Below are 23,638 nucleotides of genomic sequence, written 5' to 3'. Positions count from 1 at the left end.
CAGCCCTGCCGGCAGCGGGGACATAAGCAGAGAGCGCATACAGCTGGCGAAACCGGCCGGAGCGCAGGTGTTACAGGTAGATAGCTGTTGGTATTTAGAGCTTTAAAATATATTGATGTTAATACTGTATCTTTTCTTCTGCATGCATAATCTCAAGGTCCAAAAATTCTATTTTAAGGTTGGAGGGGAGTGTAATCCCCCGGTCAGTCATTCTCATTGATTGAGTAAATTCCAAGATCTATTTAGGACGGCCCTACTAGAAAAAGAAGAGATTATCAATATAACTTCAATATATCATGACATGATTTCTGAACAACAGTTGTGATGTTATAGATGAGTCTTCAAAGCAGCCCATTACTAAGTTGGCATAAGAGGATGCCACCCTGGTCCCCATGGCTGTGCCCCAGCTTTGATAATAGATGGTACTAATAAACTCAAAGAAATTATTGATGAATATCAACTCAAGACACTATATTAACAACTGTTTCTGTGTGGTTGAACAGAATTATATTTTTAAAGCAGAAATTCAATTCATCTTAGTCTGATATCGTGCAGCAGCAAGACTAAGATCACATCTTTACAGCCTAAGAAAGAGCCATTAGTAGCCAGAACATATCTCATATCTACAGTACATAGCTGCTAAAGTGCATGATGTATGGGGTATTGTCAGGGAAAGGGTTAAATATTTTCATGTTCCTTAGTGCTGCAGGGAGTGCAGGTGAAAGGATGGAGAAAACAGATTGTGAAGGTGACTTGGCAATTTTCCCTTTTGTCATCCCTGTAACCCGCCCTGCGCACTATAGATGTTACCAATTTTGGTTGAATCTCTAACTGTTGTGTTGAAGTAAGTAAGCTAGTTACGGAGTGCTGAGAACATAGGACAAGGTTTGCTTTGCGTTTTCCTCCATAGTACATGGAATTACTAATTACATCCTTAGTAGGAAATCATTGACATAGCATATTTGATAGCTCAGTGTTCTCAAAGGTAAATAGTATTGTTTGCATACCTTCTCCATTGTTACTTTGAACGTGCAGAACTTTGTGTTACTAAGGTGCTACTAAGATTTTAATGGTAATGGATACAAATGACTACTTTACACAGTAAAGTGTCTTTTTCTTTTATCATCAGAGATGAGCGAAGTTACAGTAATTCGATTCGTCACGAACTTCTCGGCTCGGCAGTTGCTGACTTTAGCCTGCATAAATGAGTTCAGCTTTCAGGTGCTCCGGTCAGCTGGAAATGGGGGATACAGTCCCAGTAGACTCTCTCCTAGGACTGTATCCACCTTTTCCAGCCCACCGAAGCACCTGAAAGCTGAACTCATTTATGCAGGCTAAAGTCAGCAACTGCCGAGCCGAGAAGTTTGTGACGAGTCAAATCACTGTAACTTCGTTCATCTCTAATCAACAATAGAAATTAGGTAGACTGTGAGCACAGTATTACCAAGAGAACAGTAGCAAATGATTTCCTGAGACTATATAAATTATAGAAATTTTCTAAAAAAGTTAAATAAATTTACAATAAAACCCAACTATGAAATTCATTGATAAATAAGCGATACTTTGGGGTAAACGTATCAAAACTTGTGCAGAGGGAAATTTGACCAGTTGCCCATAGAAACCAATTAGATTGCTTCTTTCATTTTTCAGAGGCCTTTTTAAAAATTAAAAAAGCAATCTGATTGGTTTCTATGGGCAACTTGTCAAATTTCCCTCTGCACAAGTCTTGATGAATCTCCTGCTTTATATTTTTTGTAATAGTATCGTTTTGGGGGGAGGGGGGGGGAATGGGAAAAAAAACTATGCCAGTGTATTTTGCGATTTTTTTTTTTTTTAGGCTTTTCACCATCATCTCAATCACTTCACCTGTTCAGGTGGTATTCCCTAAACCTCAGGTTTTTTTTTACCCCAGTTAAAGAGTGTTAGAAACTGATTCTGATTTAATGCCATGCCAGAGATCTCTCTAGAAGGAAAGAGTACCTATCTGCAGACAGTGGTATTTCGAGGTTGTTGCTCCTCTTCAATACAGAACAGGGTGTTCTGGCTTAGCTTGTGAGAGGCCTGTCAACTAGGCAAAGGGGTAAGATTTCTTCTTGCAGAGACACCATTCCTGGTGTGCGAAGCTTCAGATGCCATATTGCCTCTTCTTCTTTACATAGAAACATCAAATTTGTGGCAGATAATGATCATTTGGCCCATCTAGTCTGCTCAATATTCTGAATACTATGAATAGTCCCTGGCCCTATCTTATATGAAGGATAACTTTATGCCTATCCCATACATGCTTAAACTCTTTCACTGTATTTGCAGCTACCACTTCTGCAGGAAGGCTTTTCCATTCATTCCCTACTCCCTCAGTACAGTAATACTTCCTGATTTTAATGCATAAACCTTTGCCCTTCTAATTTAAAACTATGTCCTCTTGTGGTAGTTTTTCTTCTTTTAAATATACTCTCCTCCTTTACCGTGTTGATTCCCTTTATGTATTTAAAATTTTCTTTCATCCCATCTGTCTCGTCCCTCTTCCAAGCTATACATGTTAAGGTCCTTTAAGCTGGTAAGTTTTATCTTGCAATCCATGTACACAATATTCCAAATGAGGTCTCGCCAGTGTTCTGTACAGTGGCATGAGCACTTTCCTCTTTCTACTGCTAATACCTCTCCCTATACATTCAACCAGCATTCCTACTGCTCTATGACATTGTCTGCCTAACTTTAAATCTTCTGAAATTATGATTGTATCACATATTCTATACTTGGATTTTTATGACCATTTTGGGAAGAGGGAATATGCAAAGTAGCTTAATCACACCACCTTTTTCAGGTAGCGTTCCCTAAACATTAGTTTACCCTCCAGTTACAGTGACCAAGTTGACAGGCCTCTAAGGAGCTAAGCCAAAACAACCTGTTTTGTACTGACAAGGGAACAACAACTCTGAAACAGCGCTGTCTGGTCACTAATTAGACTTCTCCTTGGAGATGTATGTCATGTTGAATGGTTGAATGTGTATAATACGGACCTATGATAATAGCAACATAACTAGCAGCAGTAGAGGTGTAACACATAACTGCAGGATCAGGCAACATACGCTGCATGAATCAGGTACAAATAGGTCTACTTAGCTCCCATTAAAATGTCACATGTACCCCTAAATTGTAACTGTCAATGAAAGCTTTTGTCCCACAAAAAGAAAAATCAGTCCTACTGACTTGCAGAATGTAGTCTCTATGTCACATGATAAATGATGCAAAATTTAGGGTGGGAAAAAAAAACAATGGTGAAATTGCTGGTTTTTCACTCTCCCCCAGAAAGCGGTAATAAAAGTTAACCCCTTCACATCAGCCATACGACTTTATACATGACAACTGCCGGTGTCTTGTATATCAATGTAGGCAGTGTGAGCGGGGAACAGGAGTGCTGCCTGTGTCATTAATTGCAGGAAACAGTCTAAAAATGTGACTCAGTCCTCCATCGCCACCCTGATGGGGTGTAATCGTGGGGGGCCACTGGTAGCCATGGCAACTGGAGGCCTCAAAATTACCTCTGGTTTCCTGGCCATGGAAGCCAATTAGGCTCTCTGAGGCAGAGTCTGATCAACTGTGCCTGTCAGGGTAACACTGACAGGCATAATACACTAATAAAAAGATCAAAGTGTCACATGTACCCCAGAATGGTACCAATGAAAACGTCATCTTGTCTCCCAAAACTTTCTGGAACCCCAAGGCCTTTGCAACTTAATATGATGTCGGCAAAATATCCTAAATAAAAATCTAGTAGGTGCTACCTCAAATATTTTCGTCCATAATCCACAAAAATGCGGCCGCAAAAAAAATCACCATTTAGTTGTTCAAGCTTTATTTCATCCAATGCATACTGGGTACTATTCAAAGTATGGGGCATAGGTGATATTGGCTGGAAGACCCCTTTAAATGTATTCAAATGGAATATAATAAAAATAGCTTTCAGTGATAAATGACCAGATAATGCTGTCACACTCATAAGAACCTAGATTTCTTCGACTTTATATTGTGTATTTGCTTCTATGGAACACATCATTAACTACTTTATTGCTTATAGCCAGCACCTGAGAGCACCACGTGTATGTACGATATATCAGTTTGATGTTACGACTATTATCACTACTGTTGCCATATTGAAATTACTTCTTTTATCTTGCTAGTTTGTTGTGAAAATAAAGACGCTTCCCTGGAGACTACTGGTGATGCTTTGTAAACAACATGATTGGTCACTGTAATAGAATGAGAAGTATCAACATAAGGAAAAGTAGGAGTGTGATTACTGAAGGTCCATCCTATGAGAAGAAACACCCTAGGTCTATAAGTACAAAGACAATTGGAAATCACTGCATGCTAGGCACTTCAGAAATTCTTTAAAGTTTTAGATCTGATTGAGAAGAAAAGCAATGGATTCTTGCTTATTGATAGTCAAAAAGCTATTGTTCAATTTGTTCAATGGTTTTCACAAGGCATATGGAAATTTAAATGTAGAGAGAAACGTAGTAAAGCACTCACCAGTAGTAGATGCAAGAAGGCACTTTTATTTCATGTAGTTCAGGGATGGCACCAAGCAGGGAGGGGAGGAAAGAAACAGAGCACGGGAGAGCTCGTGGGTGACGGTCCCGATTTGCGGGTCCTCCAGCTTGGTCACACCCACCCATGATGTGTATGGTCCCGTTTAAATAGGCACAGGTCCCATGGCTGATCAGCTGACGCATCAGAGAAGTTGCTTAGCAACAAGACGCTAACACTGTGGAATTTCAGCGGCGGACAACCTGTTCAATGCAAAGAAAGAACATGTTCATTCTTTGCGTGGATTCCGCGAGCACTGCATGGCCGTCAATGAGGATGGCTCAGTGCCCCGCGGCCCTAGCGCCGAAGTATTTTCGGCGGCGGCCGAATTCAGCAAGGCAATGTACTGGTATCTGTATCATTTTCAGTTTTCTACGTCTATGCCTACAGACTCATATAAGGGCTTGCTTTTTGCATCACCAATTGTACTTTGTAATGACATCACTTATTTTATAACATAATCTGCAGTGAAACAAAGAAAAACTTATTTGTTGGTGAAATAAATAAATAAAAAACGCCATTTTGTAACTTTTGGGGGCTTCTGTTATTATACAGTGCACTTTTCAGTATAATATCTTTAGTCTGTAGGTCCATACGGTTACAAAGATACCCAATTTATGTAGGTTTTATTTTATTTTACTACTTAAAAAAATTCTAACTACATGCATCAAAATTAGTATGTTTAAAACTGTCATCTTCTGACCCCTATAACTTTTTTATTTTTCCGCATCCGTGGCTATATGAGGGCTCATTTTCTGTAGTTTGTCTGTGGTCTGTAGTTTTTATCAGTATCAATTTTGTTTTGATGGGACTTTTTGATCGCTTTATATAATTTTTTTTTAATGATATATGAAGTGACCAAAAATGCACAATTTTGGACTTTGGTATTTTTTTACATGTACGCCATCAACTGTGTGGTTTAGATAACCATCTATTTTAATAGTTCAGACATTTACGCATGTGGCAGTACCACACATAATTATTTTTATTACATTATTTTATTTAAAACATTTTAGATGCCGCAATCAACTTTGCTTGCAGTGCCTAAGGGTTAATGCCGGGCATTGGCCCAATCAGAGATGCCCAACATTAACCCTGGGTCCTGGATGCTGATAGCAGTTGGGACCCACCGGTTTTGAAGCGTGCTCAACTCATGAGCATGCTTCAAACCCCGGTAACGAGACCAGGGCATACAGGTCCTTAAGTACCGGGATGGTTGGTCCCCAAGAGGTTAAAAAAAATACCAGTTGTGATTTACAGTTGTTGCCCAAGAGCTGCAATGCTTCAACGGTTGCAGATCAATTAACAAAATACTACATGCTTATAGTATATATTTTTTTAGGCTTTTTTTCTCCCAAGGATTTTAACCCTTGGGGACAGAGCCCATTTTGACCCTAAGGACGACAGCATTTTTTTGCAAATCTGACCTCTGTAACTTTATGCATTAATAACTCTGGGATGCTTTTACTTATCATACTGATTCTGAGAAAGTCTTTTCGTGACATATTGTACTTTATGTTAGTGGTACATTTTTGTCGATACTTGCATCATTTCTTGGTGAAAAATCCCCAAATTTCATGAAAAATGTGAAAATGTTGTATTTTTCTAACTTTGAAACTCTCTGCTTGTAAGGAAAAAGGACACACCAAATGAATGATATATTGATTAATATATACAATATGTCTAATTTATGCTGGCATCATAAAGTTAGCATGTTTTTACTTTTTGAAGACATTAGAGGACTTCAAAGTAAAGTAGCAATTTTCCAAATTTTCATGAAAAATTTTAAATCTGAATTTTTCAGGGCCCAGTTCAGTTTGATGTAAATTTGAAGGGCCTTTCTGCACCCCTGAAAGTATTCAAAATGACATTCAGAAAGTTTGTTAACCCTTTAGGAATAGCAGCAAAGTGGAGGAGAAAATTCAAAATCTCCATTTTTTACACAAACATGTTCATTTAGCCCCATTTTTTATTACTTTTACAAGGGGTAAAAAATCCCCCCAAAATTTGTAACCCAATTTCTCTTGAGTATGGAAATACCTAATATGTGCATGTAAAGTGCTCTGCGGGCACACAACATGGCTCAGGAGGGAAGGAGCAACTTTGGGACTTTGGGGAACAAATTTTGCTGTCATGGTTTTTGGGGGTATGTTGCATTTAGGAAGCCCTCATGGTGCCAGAACAGCAAAAAAAAATAATAATAATAAAACTTCACATGGTACACTATTTGGGAAACTATACCCCTCAAGGAATGTAACAAGGGGTATCGTGAGCCCTTACACCTCTCAGTTGTTTGATGGCTTTGCGTTGAAGTTGGAAGTGAAAATGAAAAATTTTATTTTTGACACTAAAATGTTGGTGCTACCCCAAATTTTTTATTTTCACATGGGGTAATAGGAGAAAATGCCCCCCAAAATTTAAAATCCCATTTCTCCCAAGTAAATAAATACCCCATATGTGGTCTTTAAGTGCTCTGCTGGTGCACTACAGGTCTCAGAAGAGAAGGAGCCCCGTTGGGCTTTTGGAGAGAGAATTTGGCTGGAATTGAAGTCGAGGGCCCCCATGGTGCCAGAAGAGTGGACCCCCACATGTGACCCCATTTCGGAAAGTACACACTTCACGGAATGTAATAAGGAGTGCAGTGAACATTTACACCCCACTGGGGTTTAACAGATCTTTGGAACAGTAGGCTGTTCAAATGAAAAAATTTATTTTTCCTTTTTATGGACGAATGTTCCAAAAAATATCTGTCAAACACCTGTGGGACGCAAATGCTTACTGCACCCCTTATTACATTCCATGAGGGGTGTAGTTTCCAAAATGGGGTCCCATTTTTTATTTTCACGGCCAACTTTAACCCCTTAACGACGCAGGACGTATATTTACGTCCTTGCGCCGGCTCCCGCGATATGAAGCGGGATCGCACCGCGATCCCGTATCATATCGCGTCGGTCCCGGCGCTAATCAACGGCCGGGACCCGCGGCTAATACCACACATCGCCGATCGCGGCGATGTGCGGTATTAACCCTTTAGAAGCGGCGGTCAAAGCTGACCGCCGCTTCTAAAGTGAAACTGAAAGTATCCCGGCTGCTCAGTCGGGCTGTTCGGGACCGCCGCGGTGGAATCGCCTCCTCGGTGTCCGATCGACGAATGACTGCTCCGTGCCTGAGATCCAGGCAGGAGCAGTCAAGCGCCGATAATGCTGATCACAGGCGTGTTAATACACGTCTGTGATCAGGATGAGAGATCAGTGTGTGCAGTGTTATAGGTCCCTATGGGACCTATAACACTGCAAAAAAAAAGTTAAAAAAAAGTGTTAATAAAGGTCATTTAACCCCTTCCCTAATAAAAGTTTGAATCACCCCCCTTTTCCCATAAAAAAAATAAAACAGTGTAAAAAAATAAATAAATAAACATATGTGGTATCGCCGCGTGCGTAAATGTCCGAACTATAAAAATATATCATTAATTAAGCCGTACGGTCAATGACGTACGCGCAAAAAAATTCCAAAGTCCAAAAAAGCATATTTTGGTCATTTTGTATAACATTAAAAAATGAATAAAAAGTGATCAAAAAGTCCGATCAAAACAAAAATCATACCGATAAAAACTTCAGATCACGGCGCAAAAATGAGTCCTCATACCGCCCCGTACGTGGAAAAATAAAAAAGTTATAGGGGTCAGAAGATGACATTTTTAAACGTATAAATTTTCCTGCATGTAATTATGATTTTTTCCAGAAGTGCGACAAAATCAAACCTATATAAGTAGGGTATCATTTTAACCGTATGGACCTACAGAATAATGATAAGGTGTAATTTTTACCGAAATATGCACTGCGTAGAAACGGAAGCCCCCAAAAGTTACAAAATGGCGTTTTTTTTTCCATTTTGTCGCACAATGATTTTTATTTCCGTTTCGCCGTGCATTTTTGGGTAAAATGACTAATGTCACTGCAAAGTAGAATTGGCAATGCAAAAAATAAGCCATAATATGGATTTTTAGGTGGAAAATTGAAAGGGTTATGATTTTTAAAAGGTAAGGAGGACAAAACGAAAGTGCAAAAACGGAAAAACCCTGAGTCCTTAAGGGGTTAATGAAAATTCGTCAAACATCTGTGGGGTATTGTACCCCTTGTTATGTTCCTTCAGGGGTGAAGTTTCCTAAATGGGGTCACATGAGTGTGTTTTCTTTTTTGCGTTTATGTCAGAACTGCTGTAACGAATAACCACCCCTGCACAAATCACCAATTTACGCCACAAATGTACATGGTGCGCTCTCACTCAGGAGCCCTGTTGTGCAACCGCAGACCACTTTACGTCCACATGTGGGGTATTTCTGTACTCAGCAGACATTGCATTACAAATTTTGGGGTTCTTTTTCTCCTTTTACCTCTTGTGGAAATGAAAAGTATGGGGCAACACCAGAATGTTAGTGTAAACATTTTTATTTTTTTACACTAACATGCTGGTGTAGCCCCTTACTTTTCCTTTTCATAAGGGGAAAAGGAGAAAAAGCCCTCCAAGATTTGTAAAGCAATTTCTCCCAAGTACGGAAATATCCCATATGTGGCTCTAATCTGTTGCCTTGAAATACGACAAGGGCTCCTGAGTGAGAGAGCACCATGCGCATTTGAGGCATAAATTAGGGATTTGCATTACATTTACTTCCTCCACCAAAAATACCCTATGACAGTGTTTCCCAAACAGGGGGCCTCCAGCTGTTGCAAAACTCCCAGCTAAACAATCAATAGCTGTTTGGCAATGCCAGGAGTTGTTGTTTTGCAACAGCTGGAGGCTCCATTTAGGAAACCATATAAAACCTTTTTCATTTTTATTGTGGGGGTGGGGGGGGGGGGTAATTGTGTAAGGGTGTGTGTATATGTAGTGTTTCACTCTTCATTTTGTGTAGTGTGGAGTAATATAGTGTTTTTAGGGTACATTCACATGGGCGGGGGTTTACAGCGTGCTTCCTGCCGGGAAAATTTGCCACATCTCAAACTTGCATCGGGAAGCTCGCTGTAAACCTCCGCCCATGTAAATGTACCTTGTATTCACATTGGGGGGGTGACAGACTGTGTATGCTGGGAGTTGTAGTTTTGCCACAGCTGGAGGCACACTGGTGCGGAAACATTGAGTTAGGTAACGGAAATCACTGTTTCCCCACCAGTGTGCCTCCAGCTGTAGTAAAACTACAACTCCCAGAATTCACGGTCTGTCAGTGCATGCTGGAAGTTTTAGTTTTGTAAGATCTAGAAGGCCACACCAGAGACCCGATCTGCCTGGAAAAAACGTGATTCCCTGGTCAGAATTGGTCTCAAGACCCCCCCTAGGAGATAGATATCTGCAGTCATCCTGTTCCGATCACCGCCCGGCAACCAGCGGTGATTGTAAATACGGAGGGTGTACAGGTACGCCCTCCGTCCTTAAGTACCCTTACACCCTCCATCCACAACAGGTTAAATATAACTTTAAAAACAACTGTTTAAAACAAAACAATAAAAAACTCAGTAAAGGGCATTTAAATAATGTTACAAATGCTCCTTAGGGGTAGGGTTAAACATGCCGTATTTTGCTGCGTATTTGTTGCTGTGTATTTTTCTACCCATCAGGTGGAGAAAATATGGAGCAAAATACGGCACTGGTGGCCATACTTTTAAAATCTAGGCGGTTTTTGCCTACATTATAATGCTGAAAAATCCTGTCTGAATCTACCTTAAGGGAAACAGAAGCAATTGTTGAGACCAAAACTAAGCTATCATATCACCCAAACTATCACTATCTTTACCTTAAAGCCAATGTCACATAAGTATTTTGATATAGCCCTATGATGCTGTTAGGTTGGTTCCTCGGACCTACAGTCGGATCAGGACTTGTGGCCATCATGCAGAAATACACCTGTATTACACTTGCGTGAAACTGGCCTAAAGCATGCAGAATTTGGAAGTCTTGTAAATGCAAACAGCAAAATAAATCCAGTGATATACAGGAAAACCTGATGTAGTCTGCAAAAGAAATTCTAATTAAGAGGAGAATAATTTCTAACACAAAGCCAAAGCTACACAGGAATGCCTTTAGGCTAGGTTTCTACACAGGTTTTTTTCTGTTGTTTTTTTTTTGGAAAACTGCCACTGCAGTTTCTGAGCACACATCAGAAGTGTCTTCAAACGGAATGGGAGATATAATGGGACTTATACTTCTCCTTCCTGCTGGCTCCACTTCTGACTGGCACAAAAACTGCAGTGGCAGTTTTCCAAAAAGTGCCAGAAGAAGACCTGTGTGAAAACCTAGCCTTAAAGTCTGGTCTCACACAAAACAGTTTTTATTGGAATATTATCACTGCAGTTTTTAAACCAAATCCAGAAGTGGATTCAAAAGGAATAGGGAAAATAAAGAAAAGAGTAATACCTTTCAAAAATGCCAGTGTCAATTTTCAAAATACTGCTATGTGGGACACCAGGTTAGAGATAGTCTCTCAGCAAGATCCTGCTACCCTTATCATGATTTAGTAACAGGTTCCATGGCCCTAATGAGCTATGGTAGTGTTGGGCGGCATAGGCCATATTCGAATTATTCGTCATATATTCGCTAAATTTGCATATTCGTAATATTCACGTTTTATTTTCGCGTATGTGAAAAATTTGCGTATGCGAAAATGTTCATATACAAAATTAGCATAAGCGAAAAGTCGCATATGCGAAAATTAGCAAATGCAAATTTTCGCACATGCGAAAATTCGCACGCCAGTCTCACACAGTAGTATTAGAGCCTTCTTTACACCACACAAGCTGGAAGCAGAGAGGGGTGATCACTGTGATGTGTACTGTAAAAAAAAAAAAAAAAAAAAAAACAATATTCGTAATTACGAATATATAGTGCTTTATTCGCGAATTCGCGAATATGCGATATTCGCGAATAAAATTCGTATTGCGGATATTCGCGAGCAACACTAAGCTATGGTTTACCGAACACTATGGCAGCACTTTAAATAAATAGTTGTAGCACTGGCTTACAACCTCTGTTTGTCAGGTTTGTGGAGAGGTGTTCTCTAGGCAGCTTCCTTCCACAGAAGATGAATGTCATTGTTAACATCTGAACTGCAACTTAATAGTGCCTAGAAGAGGGTGAATTGTGAATCACTTTGTATTGTAAGCTAGGGTTATAATGAGACAATGAATAGCGCTACTGATCTACTTTAAAGGGGTACTCCGCTGCTTAGCGTTTGGAACAAACCATCACACCCCCTCCCATAGATTTTCATTGAGATGCGTGATGTCATGAGGGGGCGGGGCTATGATGTCACGAGCTCCTGGCGCCAGCTCCAGCATTCGGAACAGTTTGTTCCAAACACTGAGCAGCTGAGTACCCCTTTAACAATCAAGCTGCAGTCCAAATGAATACATTGAATTGCATGCAATCGTGTGAACTGGGACAGTCACTGGATAGTTAAAACCATTTAATAGCACTACAAAAGGCCTCAGTGTAGCCCAGGCCCAAAGTTTTATTTCTGGCAAAGTCAGAAAAAGGTCCAATTTAATGTACGCAAATTTTATTTATTAATAGTGGTAGAAAGGTTAAGGAAGCTCATTATACTTAGTTTGTTTGCCTTTCAGTTAATATGGAGAAAACTAAACAAGTTATTTATTTTCATGTTATTTTTTAGCTATCCCAGTCTGCCTACTATGACCCCCAACTGATGGATGTACCTATCACACGGGAGCAAATGAATCACTATAGAAAGGTTGCGGAAAACTCTCACAGTGAACTGGCTGCCCTTCATGTAAAATATGAAACGGCCCAATCAGAGGTAATTATTTCTATCTTAAATTGCATTTTTATATTATACATTAGGCTTCAAAATTATATGTATGACACAACTTTTGTGAAAAATACTAGCGCTCTGTGTCCAATTTGGTGCACCTGTATATAAGCGGTCTTTGGGGCAATTTGATCACAATGCACAAATATATGAATGGACAGTACAGAGATCTTTCTATTTATCTTTTTGTCTAGGCCGGTAACCATGACAAGGGGGCATTTTCTATGTCTAGAGGAAAGAAGGTTTTACTGTCATCACAGACAGAGATATTTTACTGTAAGAGCAGTGAGACTATGGAACATACTGTCACATGTTGTGATGGCTGACTCATTTAACAAGTTCAACAGGGGCCTGGATGCTTTTTTTGAAAAATATAAAATTAGTTAAGGATATTAGATTGCTGTAGACACAGTCGATCCAGTGATTTATTCTGATTGCCATCAGCAGCACTTTTTTTCTGTTGGGGAACAGCGAAAAGTACAGCATTTTGATTATGAATGAGACAAGTTTAAAGGAGTTCTGTAGTGAAATATAACTATCCAGAGGTCCCCCGCGATCTCCTGAACGGGGCCTAGGCAGTCTGCTGGAAGGGGGCATGCTGACGGAGCGGCGACCGACACGCCCCCTCCATGTATCCCATAGAGGTACATGGAGGGGGCGTGTTGGTCATGGCTTCCTGCGGGGGTCGGAATTTGCTGCTTCTGGCAGACTGCTGGGGCCCCGTTCAGGAGATCGTGGAGGGGTCCCAGCGGTCGGATCCCTGTGATCTGTAACTTATCCCTATCCTTTGGATAGGGGATAAGTTGTGTTTCACTACACTACTCCTTTAGATACCCCATTTTAAGGATTTACCTGTGGATTCTGTGCCTAAAGTCTTACAGAGTCTGCCCACATTCCTCCAGGAATGGGAGTTTTAATACCCTGAAATGCACCAGACAAAATTAGCACTGAATAAAAAACATGCTGCTGATTTAAAAATCCACATCATATTCTTTATTGCTGCAGATTCCACAACGAAGAGCCACAAATTTGCTCCATTTACTTGCAAAGGGGCAGCTACAATGGCCAATCGGTGGGAGAAACCTACAACAGATTTTGCCTATAACATATCTGTACTGTGTGAACATTTGAGCAGACTTTTTTTAGTATTTTGCATCAGTATTAGTAAGCCAGAATTAGGTAGTAGGTTCTAAAAGCAAAAGAGGTGCAAATATTTCCAAAATACTTTTTTATTTTCTAATTGAAATAGCTATATGATAACTAGTTTTTGTACATTTTATGACACAATTTTGCAGTTCACAGCCACTATTGATTAACTTTTCTAATTTATTGGGGGATAATGAAAAATTTTTTTTTTTCCCAATACCCATAATTTTTTTTAATTTTTTTTTATGTAGCTGTATGGGGGTCTTGTTTTTACGCGAACATTCGTTTTTATGTGTACCATTTTGAAGTTGATGTACATATCCCCTTTGATTGCTTACTTTTCCATTTTTGGAAGGTAGATTAACAAAATAAAGTTTTTTTTTTATATGTGTTTTTACAGCGTTCACTTTGTGGGATAAATAATGAAACAATATTATAGATCACCTTGTTACAGATGGGGAAATATCTAAAATGTTTAATTATATTTTAATTTCATTTATTACATTATTTATTATTTTCAATGTTTTACATAAAGAAAGATTTTTCAAGGGAATTTTTATATATGTATTTTACTTTTTATTAGTCCCACAAGGTTCATTTGAAATAAAAACATACATACACAGTACTTCTACTACTACTATTCCTAGATAGATCTCAAGAAACTACTTAGATGCTGCAGTCATGATTTGACTGTGGCATCTAAGGAGTTAAATAATCAGCACAAGTTTCGTGTGACAGCTGAACTGCCACTATACCTGGCACAGGGGACTTATGCTGGGCTATTCCTGTCTACTCTAAAAAGGCCAGTCATAAAGGGGTTAATACGGGTTCTTGCTTTATGTGCAGGCCTTAGTAGCACCAACAGTTGGACATGGAATTATTGAGAGTTACCTTGATAAGAAAATCTTCATACACAACTGCACTGTTTAAAAAGCTCAGTATTTTTGTTCTTAGTAAAATTTGCTGAGAACTTTCTGTTCTTGGGTTTTAATAGATTGTGTGGGAAGAATATTAGAATCTCTATTCTTATATGAATTTTAAAGTGATGACAAACATGTAACTTGTAGGCCAATGACTGTTTTCACTGGCATCTGTGAATTTATTCCTCTCTGAAGGACGAATAACCCTTTAATGATGCAGCCTGTTTCGGCCTTAAAGGGGTACTCCGGTGGTTAAGATTTTTGGCTACATTGCATCTTCTTTTAATGTTCATGTTTTTTGCAATTGACATGTATAATATGTTTGTGTAGCATGTGTCTTTTTTTCTTACCTTTTTGTAGGCCAGGAAGTTCTGTAGTTCTGTGTTGGTTCTCTTACTGTTGTCCACATGTTAGGATTAGGCTGTGGACAACATGTCATGGCTTTTTTTTCCTCTGTTCTTTCAGAACTGCATAAGAGAAATAAGCCTCGCCCCCTCATCTCCCCCTCCTGGAGGACGCAGGTGTGCATGAGAGAAAGAAGCCAGAACAGGGGGAGAGGACATACACAGCTCCTCATCTCCCCTCCCCCTGCTTTGTCTTCTGAGGACGCAGGTCTGCACTGAAGGAAAACAGAGAAGATAAGAGTGTTATTTGAAGGGGAGGATAACAAAGTGCACGGGCTGGGGATGTATAGACTGCAGGGGAATAAATCTCGGACTGGGGATGATTTCTATGTGTGAAGGGGGGGGGGGACTCCTTAATGACACATGCTGGGTGTTGTAGTCCCTGTTATGTGTGTGTTTACAAACCAGTGTGCCTCCAGCTGTTGCAAAACTACAACTCCCAGTATGCCTGGACAGACTTTGGGCATGCTGGGAATTGTAGTTTTGGAACAGCTGGAGGCACACTGGTTGGGAAACACTGTCCTTGCCTATTCAGCATACACATCATGTTACACCAGTGTTTCCAAACCAGTGTGCCTCCAGCTACTGTAAAACTACAACTCCCAGCATGACCTGACAGCATTTGGGCATGCTGGGAGTTGTAGTTTTGCAACAGCTGGAGGCACACTGATTGGGAAACACTGGCCTAGCCTATTCAGTATATTACAAATAAAGTGCGTTGTTTCCCAACCAGGGTGTCTTCAGCTGTATCAAAACTACAACTCCCAGCATGCCCGGACAGCTTTTGGCTGTCTGGGCATGCTGGTAGTAGTAGTTCTGCAACACCTAGAGGCACCCTGGTTGGTCTAATAGGACTCCACTGTGCTCTCTCCTGTCTGATAGGACTCCTCTGTGCTCTCGCCTGTCTGATAGCACTCCTCTGTGCTCTCTCCTGTCTGATATGACTCCACTGTGCTCTCTCCTGTCTGATAGCACTCCTCTGTGCTCCCTCCTGTCTGATAGCACTCCTCTGTGCTCTCTCCTGTCTGATAGCACTCCTCTGTGCTCTCTCCTGTCTGATAGCACTCCTCTGTGCTCTCTCCTGTCTGATAGGATTCCTCTGGGCTCTCTCTTCTGTCTGATAGTACTCCTCTGTGCTCTCTTCTGTCTAATAGGACTCCTCTGTGCTCTCTCCTGTCTGATATGACTCCTCTGTGCTCTCTTCTGTTTGATATCACTCCTCTGTGCTCTCTCCTGTCTGATATGACTCCACTGTGCTCTCTCCTGTCTGATAGGACTCCTCTGTGCTCTCTCCTGTCTGATAGGACTCCTCTGTGCTCTCTCCTGTCTGATAGGACTCCTCTGTGCTCTCTCCTGTCTGATAGGACTCCTCTGTGCTCTCTCCTGTCTAATAGGTCTCCTCTGTGCTCTCTCCTGTCTGATAGGACTCCTCTGTGCTCTCTCCTGTCTGATAGCACTCCTCTGTGCTCTCTCCTGTCTGATATGACTCCACTGTGCTCTCTCCTGTCTGATAGGACTCCTCTGTGCTCTCTCCTGTCTGATAGGACTCCTCTGTGCTCTCTCCTGTCTGATAGGACTCCTCTGTGCTCTCTCCTGTCTAATAGGTCTCCTCTGTGCTCTCTCCTGTCTGATAGGACTCCTCTGTGCTTTCTCCTGTCTAATAGGTCTCATCTGTGCTCTCTCCTGTCTGATAGGACTCCTCTGTGCTCTCTCCTGTCTGATAGCACTCCTCTGTGCTCTCTGCTGTCTGATATGACTCCACTGTGCTCTCTCCTGTCTGATAGGACTCCTCTGTGCTCTCTCCTGTCTGATAGGACTCCTCTGTGCTCTCTCCTGTCTTATAGGACTCCTCTGTGCTCTCTCCTGTCTGAAAGCACTCCTCTGTGCTCTCTTCTGTCTGATAGTACTCCTTTGTGCTCTTTCCTGTCTGATAGGACTCCTTTGTGCCCTCTCCTGTCTGATAGGACTCCTCTGTCCTCTCTCATGTCTGATAGTACTCCTCTGTGCTCTCTCCTGTCTGATAGCACTCCTCTGTGCTCTCTCCTGTCTGATAGGACTCCTCTGTGCTCTCTCCTGTCTGATAGCACTCCTCTGTGCTCTCTCCTGTCTGATAGGACTCCTCTGTGCTCTCTCCTTTCTGATAGGACTCCTCTGTGCTCTCTCCTGTCTGATAGGACTCCTCTGTGCTCTCTCCTGTCTAATAGGACTCCTCTGAGCTCTCTCCTGTCTGATAGGACTCCTCTGTGCTTTCTCCTGTCTGATAGCAAGCCTCTGTGCTCTCTCCTGTCTGATATGACTTCACTGTGCTCTCTCCTGTTTGATAGGACTCCTCTGTGCTCTGTCCTGTCTGATAGGACTCCTCTGTGCTCTCTCCTGTCTGATAGCACTCCTCTGTGCTCTCTCCTGTCTGATATGACTCCACTGTGCTCTCTCCTGTCTGATAGGACTCCTCTATGCTCTCTCCTTTCTGATAGTACTCCTCTGGGCTCTTTCCTGTCTGATAGGACTCCTTTGTGCCCTCTCCTGTCTGATAGGACTCCTCTGTCCTCTCTCCTGTCTGATAGTACTCCTCTGTGCTCTCTCCTGTCTGATAGCACTCCTCTGTGCTCTCTCCTGTCTGATAGGACTCCTCTGTGCTCTCTCCTGTCTGATAGCACTCCTCTGTGCTCTCTCCTGTCTGATAGGACTCCTCTGTGCTCTCTCCTTTCTGATAGGACTCCTCTGTGCTCTCTCCTGTCTGATAGGACTCCTCTGTGCTCTCTCCTGTCTAATAGGACTCCTATGAGCTCTCTTCTGTCTGATAGGACTCCTCTGTGCTTTCTCCTGTCTGATAGCAAGCCTCTGTGCTCTCTCCTGTCTGATATGACTCCACTGTGCTCTCTCCTGTTTGATAGGACTCCTCTGTGCTCTCTCCTGTCTGATAGCACTCCTCTGTGCTCTCTCCTGTCTGATAGCACTCCTCTGTGTTCTCTCCTGTCTGATATGACTCCACTGTGCTCTCTCCTGTCTGATAGGACTCCTCTGTGCTCTCGCCTGTCTGATAGCACTCCTCTGTGCTCTCTCCTGTCTGATATAACTCCACTGTGCTCTCTCTTGTCTGATAGCACTCCTCTGTGCTCTCTCCTGTCTAATAGCACTCCTCTGTGCTCTCTCCTGCCTGATAGCACTCCTCTGAGCTCTTTCCTGTCTGATAGGACTCCTCTGGGCTCTCTCTCCTGTCTGATTGGACTCCTCTGTGCTCTCTCCTGTCTGATTGGACTCCTCTGTGCTCTCTCCTGTCTGATACAACTCCTCTGGGCTCTCTCTCCTCTCTGATAGCACTCCTCTGTGCTCTGTACTGTCTGATATGACTCCACTGTGCTCTCTCTTGTCTGATAGCACTCCTCTGTGCTCTCTCCTGTCTAATAGCACTCCTCTGTGCTCTCGCCTGTCTGATAGCACTCCTCTGTGCTCTCTCCTGTCTGATATAACTCCACTGTGCTCTCTCTTGTCTTATAGCACTCCGCTGTGCTCTCTCCTGTCTGATAGCACTCCTCTGTGCTCTCTCCTGTCTAATAGCACTCTTCTGTGCTCTCTCCTGTCTGATAGGACTCATCTGTGCTCTCTCCTGTCTGATAGGACTCCTCTGGGCTCTCTCTCCTGTCTGATAGCACTCCTCTGTGCTCTCTCCTGTCTGATATGACTCTACTGTGCTCTCTCTTGTCTGATAGCACTCCTCTGTGCTCTCGCCTGTCTAATAGCACTCCTCTGTGCTCACTCCTGTCTGATAGCACTCCTCTGTGCTCTTTCCTGTCTGATAGGACTCCTCTGGGCTCTCTCTCCTGTCTGATATGACTCCACTGTGCTCTCTCTTGTCTGATAGGACTCCTCTGTGCTCTTTCCTGTCTGATAGGACTCCTCTGGGCTCTCTCTCTCCTGTCTGATAGGACTCCTCTGTGCTCTCTCCTGTCTGATAGGACTCCTCTGTGCTCTCTCCTGTCTGATAGGACTCCTCTGTGCTCTCTCCTGTTTGATAGGACTCCTCTGTGCTCTCTCCATTCTAATAGGACTCCTCTGTGCTCTCTCCTGTCTGATAGGACTCCTCTGTGCTCTCTCCTGTCTGATAGCACTCCTCTGTGCTCTCTCCTGTCTGATATGACTCCACTGTGCTCTCTCCTGTCTGATAGCACTCCTCCACTCTTTTCTATAAAAAGGAAATAACATTTTCTTATGAAGTATATTAGCTTAATATTTGCCAAGATGTATCTGACAGTGGCCATTTAAGGACACAGCCTATTTTAGCATTGAGGAAACTGCCAATTTTTATTTTTTATTTTTTTGCTTCTTCATTTTTCTTCCTTGTCTTTTTTTTACATAAAGAGGGCTGCATTGGAGCTTATTGTATTTTTTTAATGGGACTTTTTGATCGATTTTTATTCATATTTTTCTGATATATGAAGTGACAAAAAGGTGCATTTTTTGCATTTGGTATTTTATGTTTTACGCTGTTTACTGTGTGGGGCCATAAACATAAATGAGATATATACCATACAGTAGCATCATCATTTTTTTTTTCTTTTGCAACAATGTGTGTCTATCAGTCTTCTTTACTTTATTGTACTCCACAGTTAAAGATTGATCATCATACTCCCTAGCTCTGAATCTCCTTGTTGCTTCCTCAGCTTGTTGGTTAAATAATACATCATTAAGGCAAGTCCTCAGAATTGCCCTAATTGTGTGTGTGTGTGTGTGGGGGGGGGGGGTTTGGGGGATGAATTTGCTCTTAGAGGGGATATCTCATATAGAAAAATATTAAGCCATTATGCCTGGGCTTACAGAGTATATAATAACAAAGGGGACTCACCTGCACACGTCACACTGAGGCTCAGTTAATCGCCGCCCGCAGCGATGTCCCACCTCAGCTGGCGAAAGGCTGAGCGGCAGTGTGATACATTGAGCACCGCCCTAATTTTCTTGGTTTTCTCCTGAGGTGCTGTATATCCTTTATTGCTCCCTTGACTTCTGGTAGCCACAGGATCTTAGCCTCAGAAATCCTTGTCTGTCCCTAAATCAGGCACTTGTTTGCCTAAAAACTATCCCTGTGCAAGCTCCATACAAATGAAACTGAAGAAGATGGTGCTAAGCAATACCCTACATTTACAGCACAACACCATTTATAAACAGTATCATTGGCGTAATCCGATTGATCTTATTTAAATTTTTCAACCTTCTGTATGGACTGCCTGTATACTAAGAGCGCCAATCCGACAGCTCAGAGGCAGATAAGTGATCTACGGCTCACATGTCAGCTGATCTGGACCCCACAATTACACAGAGAAGAGACCATCACAAGTATTTTAATGCTTATAGATCCCGCAATTAACTTGGATCACAGGGTCTAGTGGGTTAATGTCGAATATAGTCGTGAGTCCTGGCTGCTGAGAGCAGCCATTACTTACCATCTATAAAGTGACTGCAGCTCCTGCACCCGCTTTCTAGTCTGTAAACACTTCATGGCACAATTATGCGTCATGTCGTGTTCACGTATTCATGCCCATGATGTCTATATATCATAAGGCGGGAAGTCATATCCTGGAAATACATATTAGCAGGGCCGTATAAACAGCTCTAGCAGCCTAAGGCACTCCGACTCACGACACCTTATTAGGGTGATTTCCCATGCGGTCAAATTTTCTTCATGCTGATCTGTCACAAATACACAACAAAAACTGCATGCATTACATGTGGATATTGTTGCAGACTCCCTGTAGCTCTTACACCTATACACAGAAAATTCTAAAATCAATTAGAAATTCACAACATAATTGTTCGAATCCATGTAGATTTTATCAAAGGGGTACTCCAGGCCACAGCATGGTGAGAGCAGCTACATAAAATGTATTTATCAATTGTTTTATTTACTTGAAAGCTGCCCCCTCAACACTGCTTCCCTAGGCACAGGCCCTCCAGTGCCTAATGGCAAATATGGCCTTGCATGTTTTATTATGGGATTAGGGTACTTTCACATGTTGTATATTTTTTTCACTACAGATTTGGCCTTGACGTCACAGCAAACTTAGAATTTTTGAACCGATGCAGATGCTGGACAGGAGAATGTATTTTCCTGCTTGTGTAAAAAGTGACTGTTTTTTTTTTTTTTTTTGCATCAGTTGTGGCATCAAGTTTGGCCAGTTTTTGAATAACAAACTAAGCCTGATGCCCGGACATATGTCAACCCAGCCATAAATGATCTTGTCAGTTTTTACATACAATCAATTTTGTTTTTGTGATTTAGTTTAATTTTTGGTTATAATTGTTTTGTTTATTTACACTGGATAATTATTGTTACAAATTCTTACCAAATTGTTAAATTTAGCAAATATTCTTATCATCCTTCAAAAAAATCTTTTTTGGTATCTCATGTACATTGGGATATTAATACTGCATTGTTCTTAATGGAATCACTTTCTAAATATTTTTTTTATCAATGTATTTATGTATTTATTTAGCTGCTGGATCTTCGTTCTAAACTTTCTTCCAAGGAAGTGTGTCTGCAAGAGCTGAAGGCTGAATTGGAAAACTACAAGGAAAACAATGCCCGACAATCTTCTCTGATAACCTCTCTAAGAGCAAGGTTACAGGAGACAGAGGAAGAGTCAGGTTTATTGGCAAATTCAAAAACTAGAGTAGAATTTGCAATGCAAGGAACTGCTCAGGAAAACCGAGGACTGAAAGAAAGACTACAAGAAGTGGAATCCAGATTAAAGTAAGCAGACATGTCTAATAATAACAATAAACAACAGTAACACCTACACACTAGCTACTGGTATTGCTTTGGGTCTAGGAGGTCAGTGGCCTTTTCAGAAAGCAGTTTAGTTCTGCCCCTTTCTCCCACCAATTTCTCTAAATATACATCATCCTTTGAATGAAAAACATTTTTGGGGATCTTTGGATGGGCATATTTATAGCAAAGTTGAACATGGGTGATAGAAGTACAGACTAAAACCATTAAATATGGCAATGGCATTATCTATAAACCATTATCATATAGATAAAGTAGATCGATATCAGACATGGAAGTTGGCAAAGACATTGCTATGGGACCCAGTAGGCCACAAGGAGCACTGTCCTCTACAAGCACCAATAACCATTGCTTAAATTGGAGCTTGATGGAGTATGTTTCCCTCAACTCTCCAAGGCATCCTGAAAGAAGAGAAAGGGGATTTGTATGTGACCATCTTAACTTTTGTCTACTTCAACTATGTATTAAACATTTGTCATTGTTTATTTATTTGACAAAGGCATATATTTAGCTTGTCCAAATTTCCCCACTTAAACAATTAAGCAAATTATGTGGCTACTTTATGTGTGGTTCTGATTTGTATGACTTACATCAACGAGTTTTATGAGTGGTGGGCTTGATAAGTCTACTATTATACACATCATACATACTGAATATGCATTTGTGCCACTACTTTTCTACCTGATAAGTGATTTATTACATGTTTTGCATGGTTTTATTATTTACACTATATAATAAAAAAAAATACATGTCTCTCTTTACATATGCCAATAGGACCTACATGTCTCAATTGGAAGATAGCAAATCCCAGGCTTCTAGAAATAGCAGGAGTCATGGTCATTTTGTGGCTCATCTTTCCTCAAGTTTGGGTATAGATCTTACAGAAAAAGAAGATCCTGAAGTAATATTGCTTTCTAAGGTAATATAAGCCATTATGTTTATTTAATTATGCATTGTATATTGTTTTCTTGCATCCCTGCTAAGCTTCATCCATACATTTCATTATTGTAGCTGGGTCATTTCACCACCGGTCTGAAAACCAGTAAATTACATAAACAGAATGTTTTTATACCCTTAAAGTTTGAATAGACATGTTGTCCCATTTTACAGTAGGATAGTTGATTACTTCAAATTGACATTTTGTATTTGTTTGTATTGTGTATATCCTGCACTATTGATAAAATGATTCTGGTGTGTTACAACAAATTTGTGTATACTCTTTTCTCCTTATATTTTTTCATAAAGTTATATTTTTACAATGGTAATCTGTCAGCTACAATTAAGATTTCAAACTAGTGGAAGATATTAGGTCAAGAAGACACATGGTACCTTTATATCTGTCTGTGATTTCATAATATCAAATAGACATTTCAGGCTCTTTAGGGCTGGAATGCCTCCTCTTTTCCCCTCCCATCTCTATTTCTGCTTGATTTACAGCTGGAACATAAGCCTTGTTTATAGATCTCACACCTGCGCACAATTTGTATGCACAGGAAGATTTGGAAACAGGGCTCGGCTTCCGTCTATTAAGCAGGAAAAAAAAATAGTAGGAGTTTAAGGAGACATTCCAGCTCTGAGTACATCGGGTGCTTGGGAATGCCTTTTTGACACCATAGAATAAAATAATTGAAAATTATGTAGACAATAACACATTTTTAAGTTTAAGTTACCATATGTTTCCTTGCTCTAACACCTATCTAACAGTATTGCAGTTTGGAGCGTAAATTCCAGTGGACAGATTTCCTAATGGAGAATTTTTATTCTCATGAGACTCTTTTTTTAATTGAAATCTTACAGTGCAAAAAAAAAAGGGAAAGTATGTACAACGATGGAATCTATTTTAAGCTGTCTCTAAATGGCGAAAGGGCAACCTATTTCCTGGCTCTTCAACATAGAAGGTCATACAAGTATCACTAATAAGCAGTCATCCTTCACCAAAGGCTAGACCAATGATTGTAAGCAACTTTCAGGTCTCATT

The 23,638-nt window shown here is 41.0% G+C and overlaps 1 protein-coding gene across 1 annotated transcript in view; it reads left to right on the top strand.

Annotated features, from left to right (window-relative positions):
• CCDC170 (coiled-coil domain containing 170) overlaps nt 1–23,638 on the top strand; it is a 110,287-nt gene that overhangs the window by 33,157 nt on the left and 53,492 nt on the right. The window contains exons 4-6 of the mRNA XM_056563360.1: nt 12,254–12,397; nt 21,368–21,624; nt 22,435–22,579. Of these exons, the coding sequence (XP_056419335.1) occupies nt 12,254–12,397; nt 21,368–21,624; nt 22,435–22,579 (546 nt within the window). The remainder of the gene's footprint in view (nt 1–12,253; nt 12,398–21,367; nt 21,625–22,434; nt 22,580–23,638) is intronic.

This window comes from Hyla sarda, chromosome 3, assembly GCF_029499605.1.
Source record: "Hyla sarda isolate aHylSar1 chromosome 3, aHylSar1.hap1, whole genome shotgun sequence".
NCBI classification, from domain to species: Eukaryota; Metazoa; Chordata; class Amphibia; order Anura; family Hylidae; genus Hyla; species Hyla sarda.
Note: the sequence above shows the minus strand (reverse complement) of the source record. Positions and strands in the feature narration are given on the sequence as shown.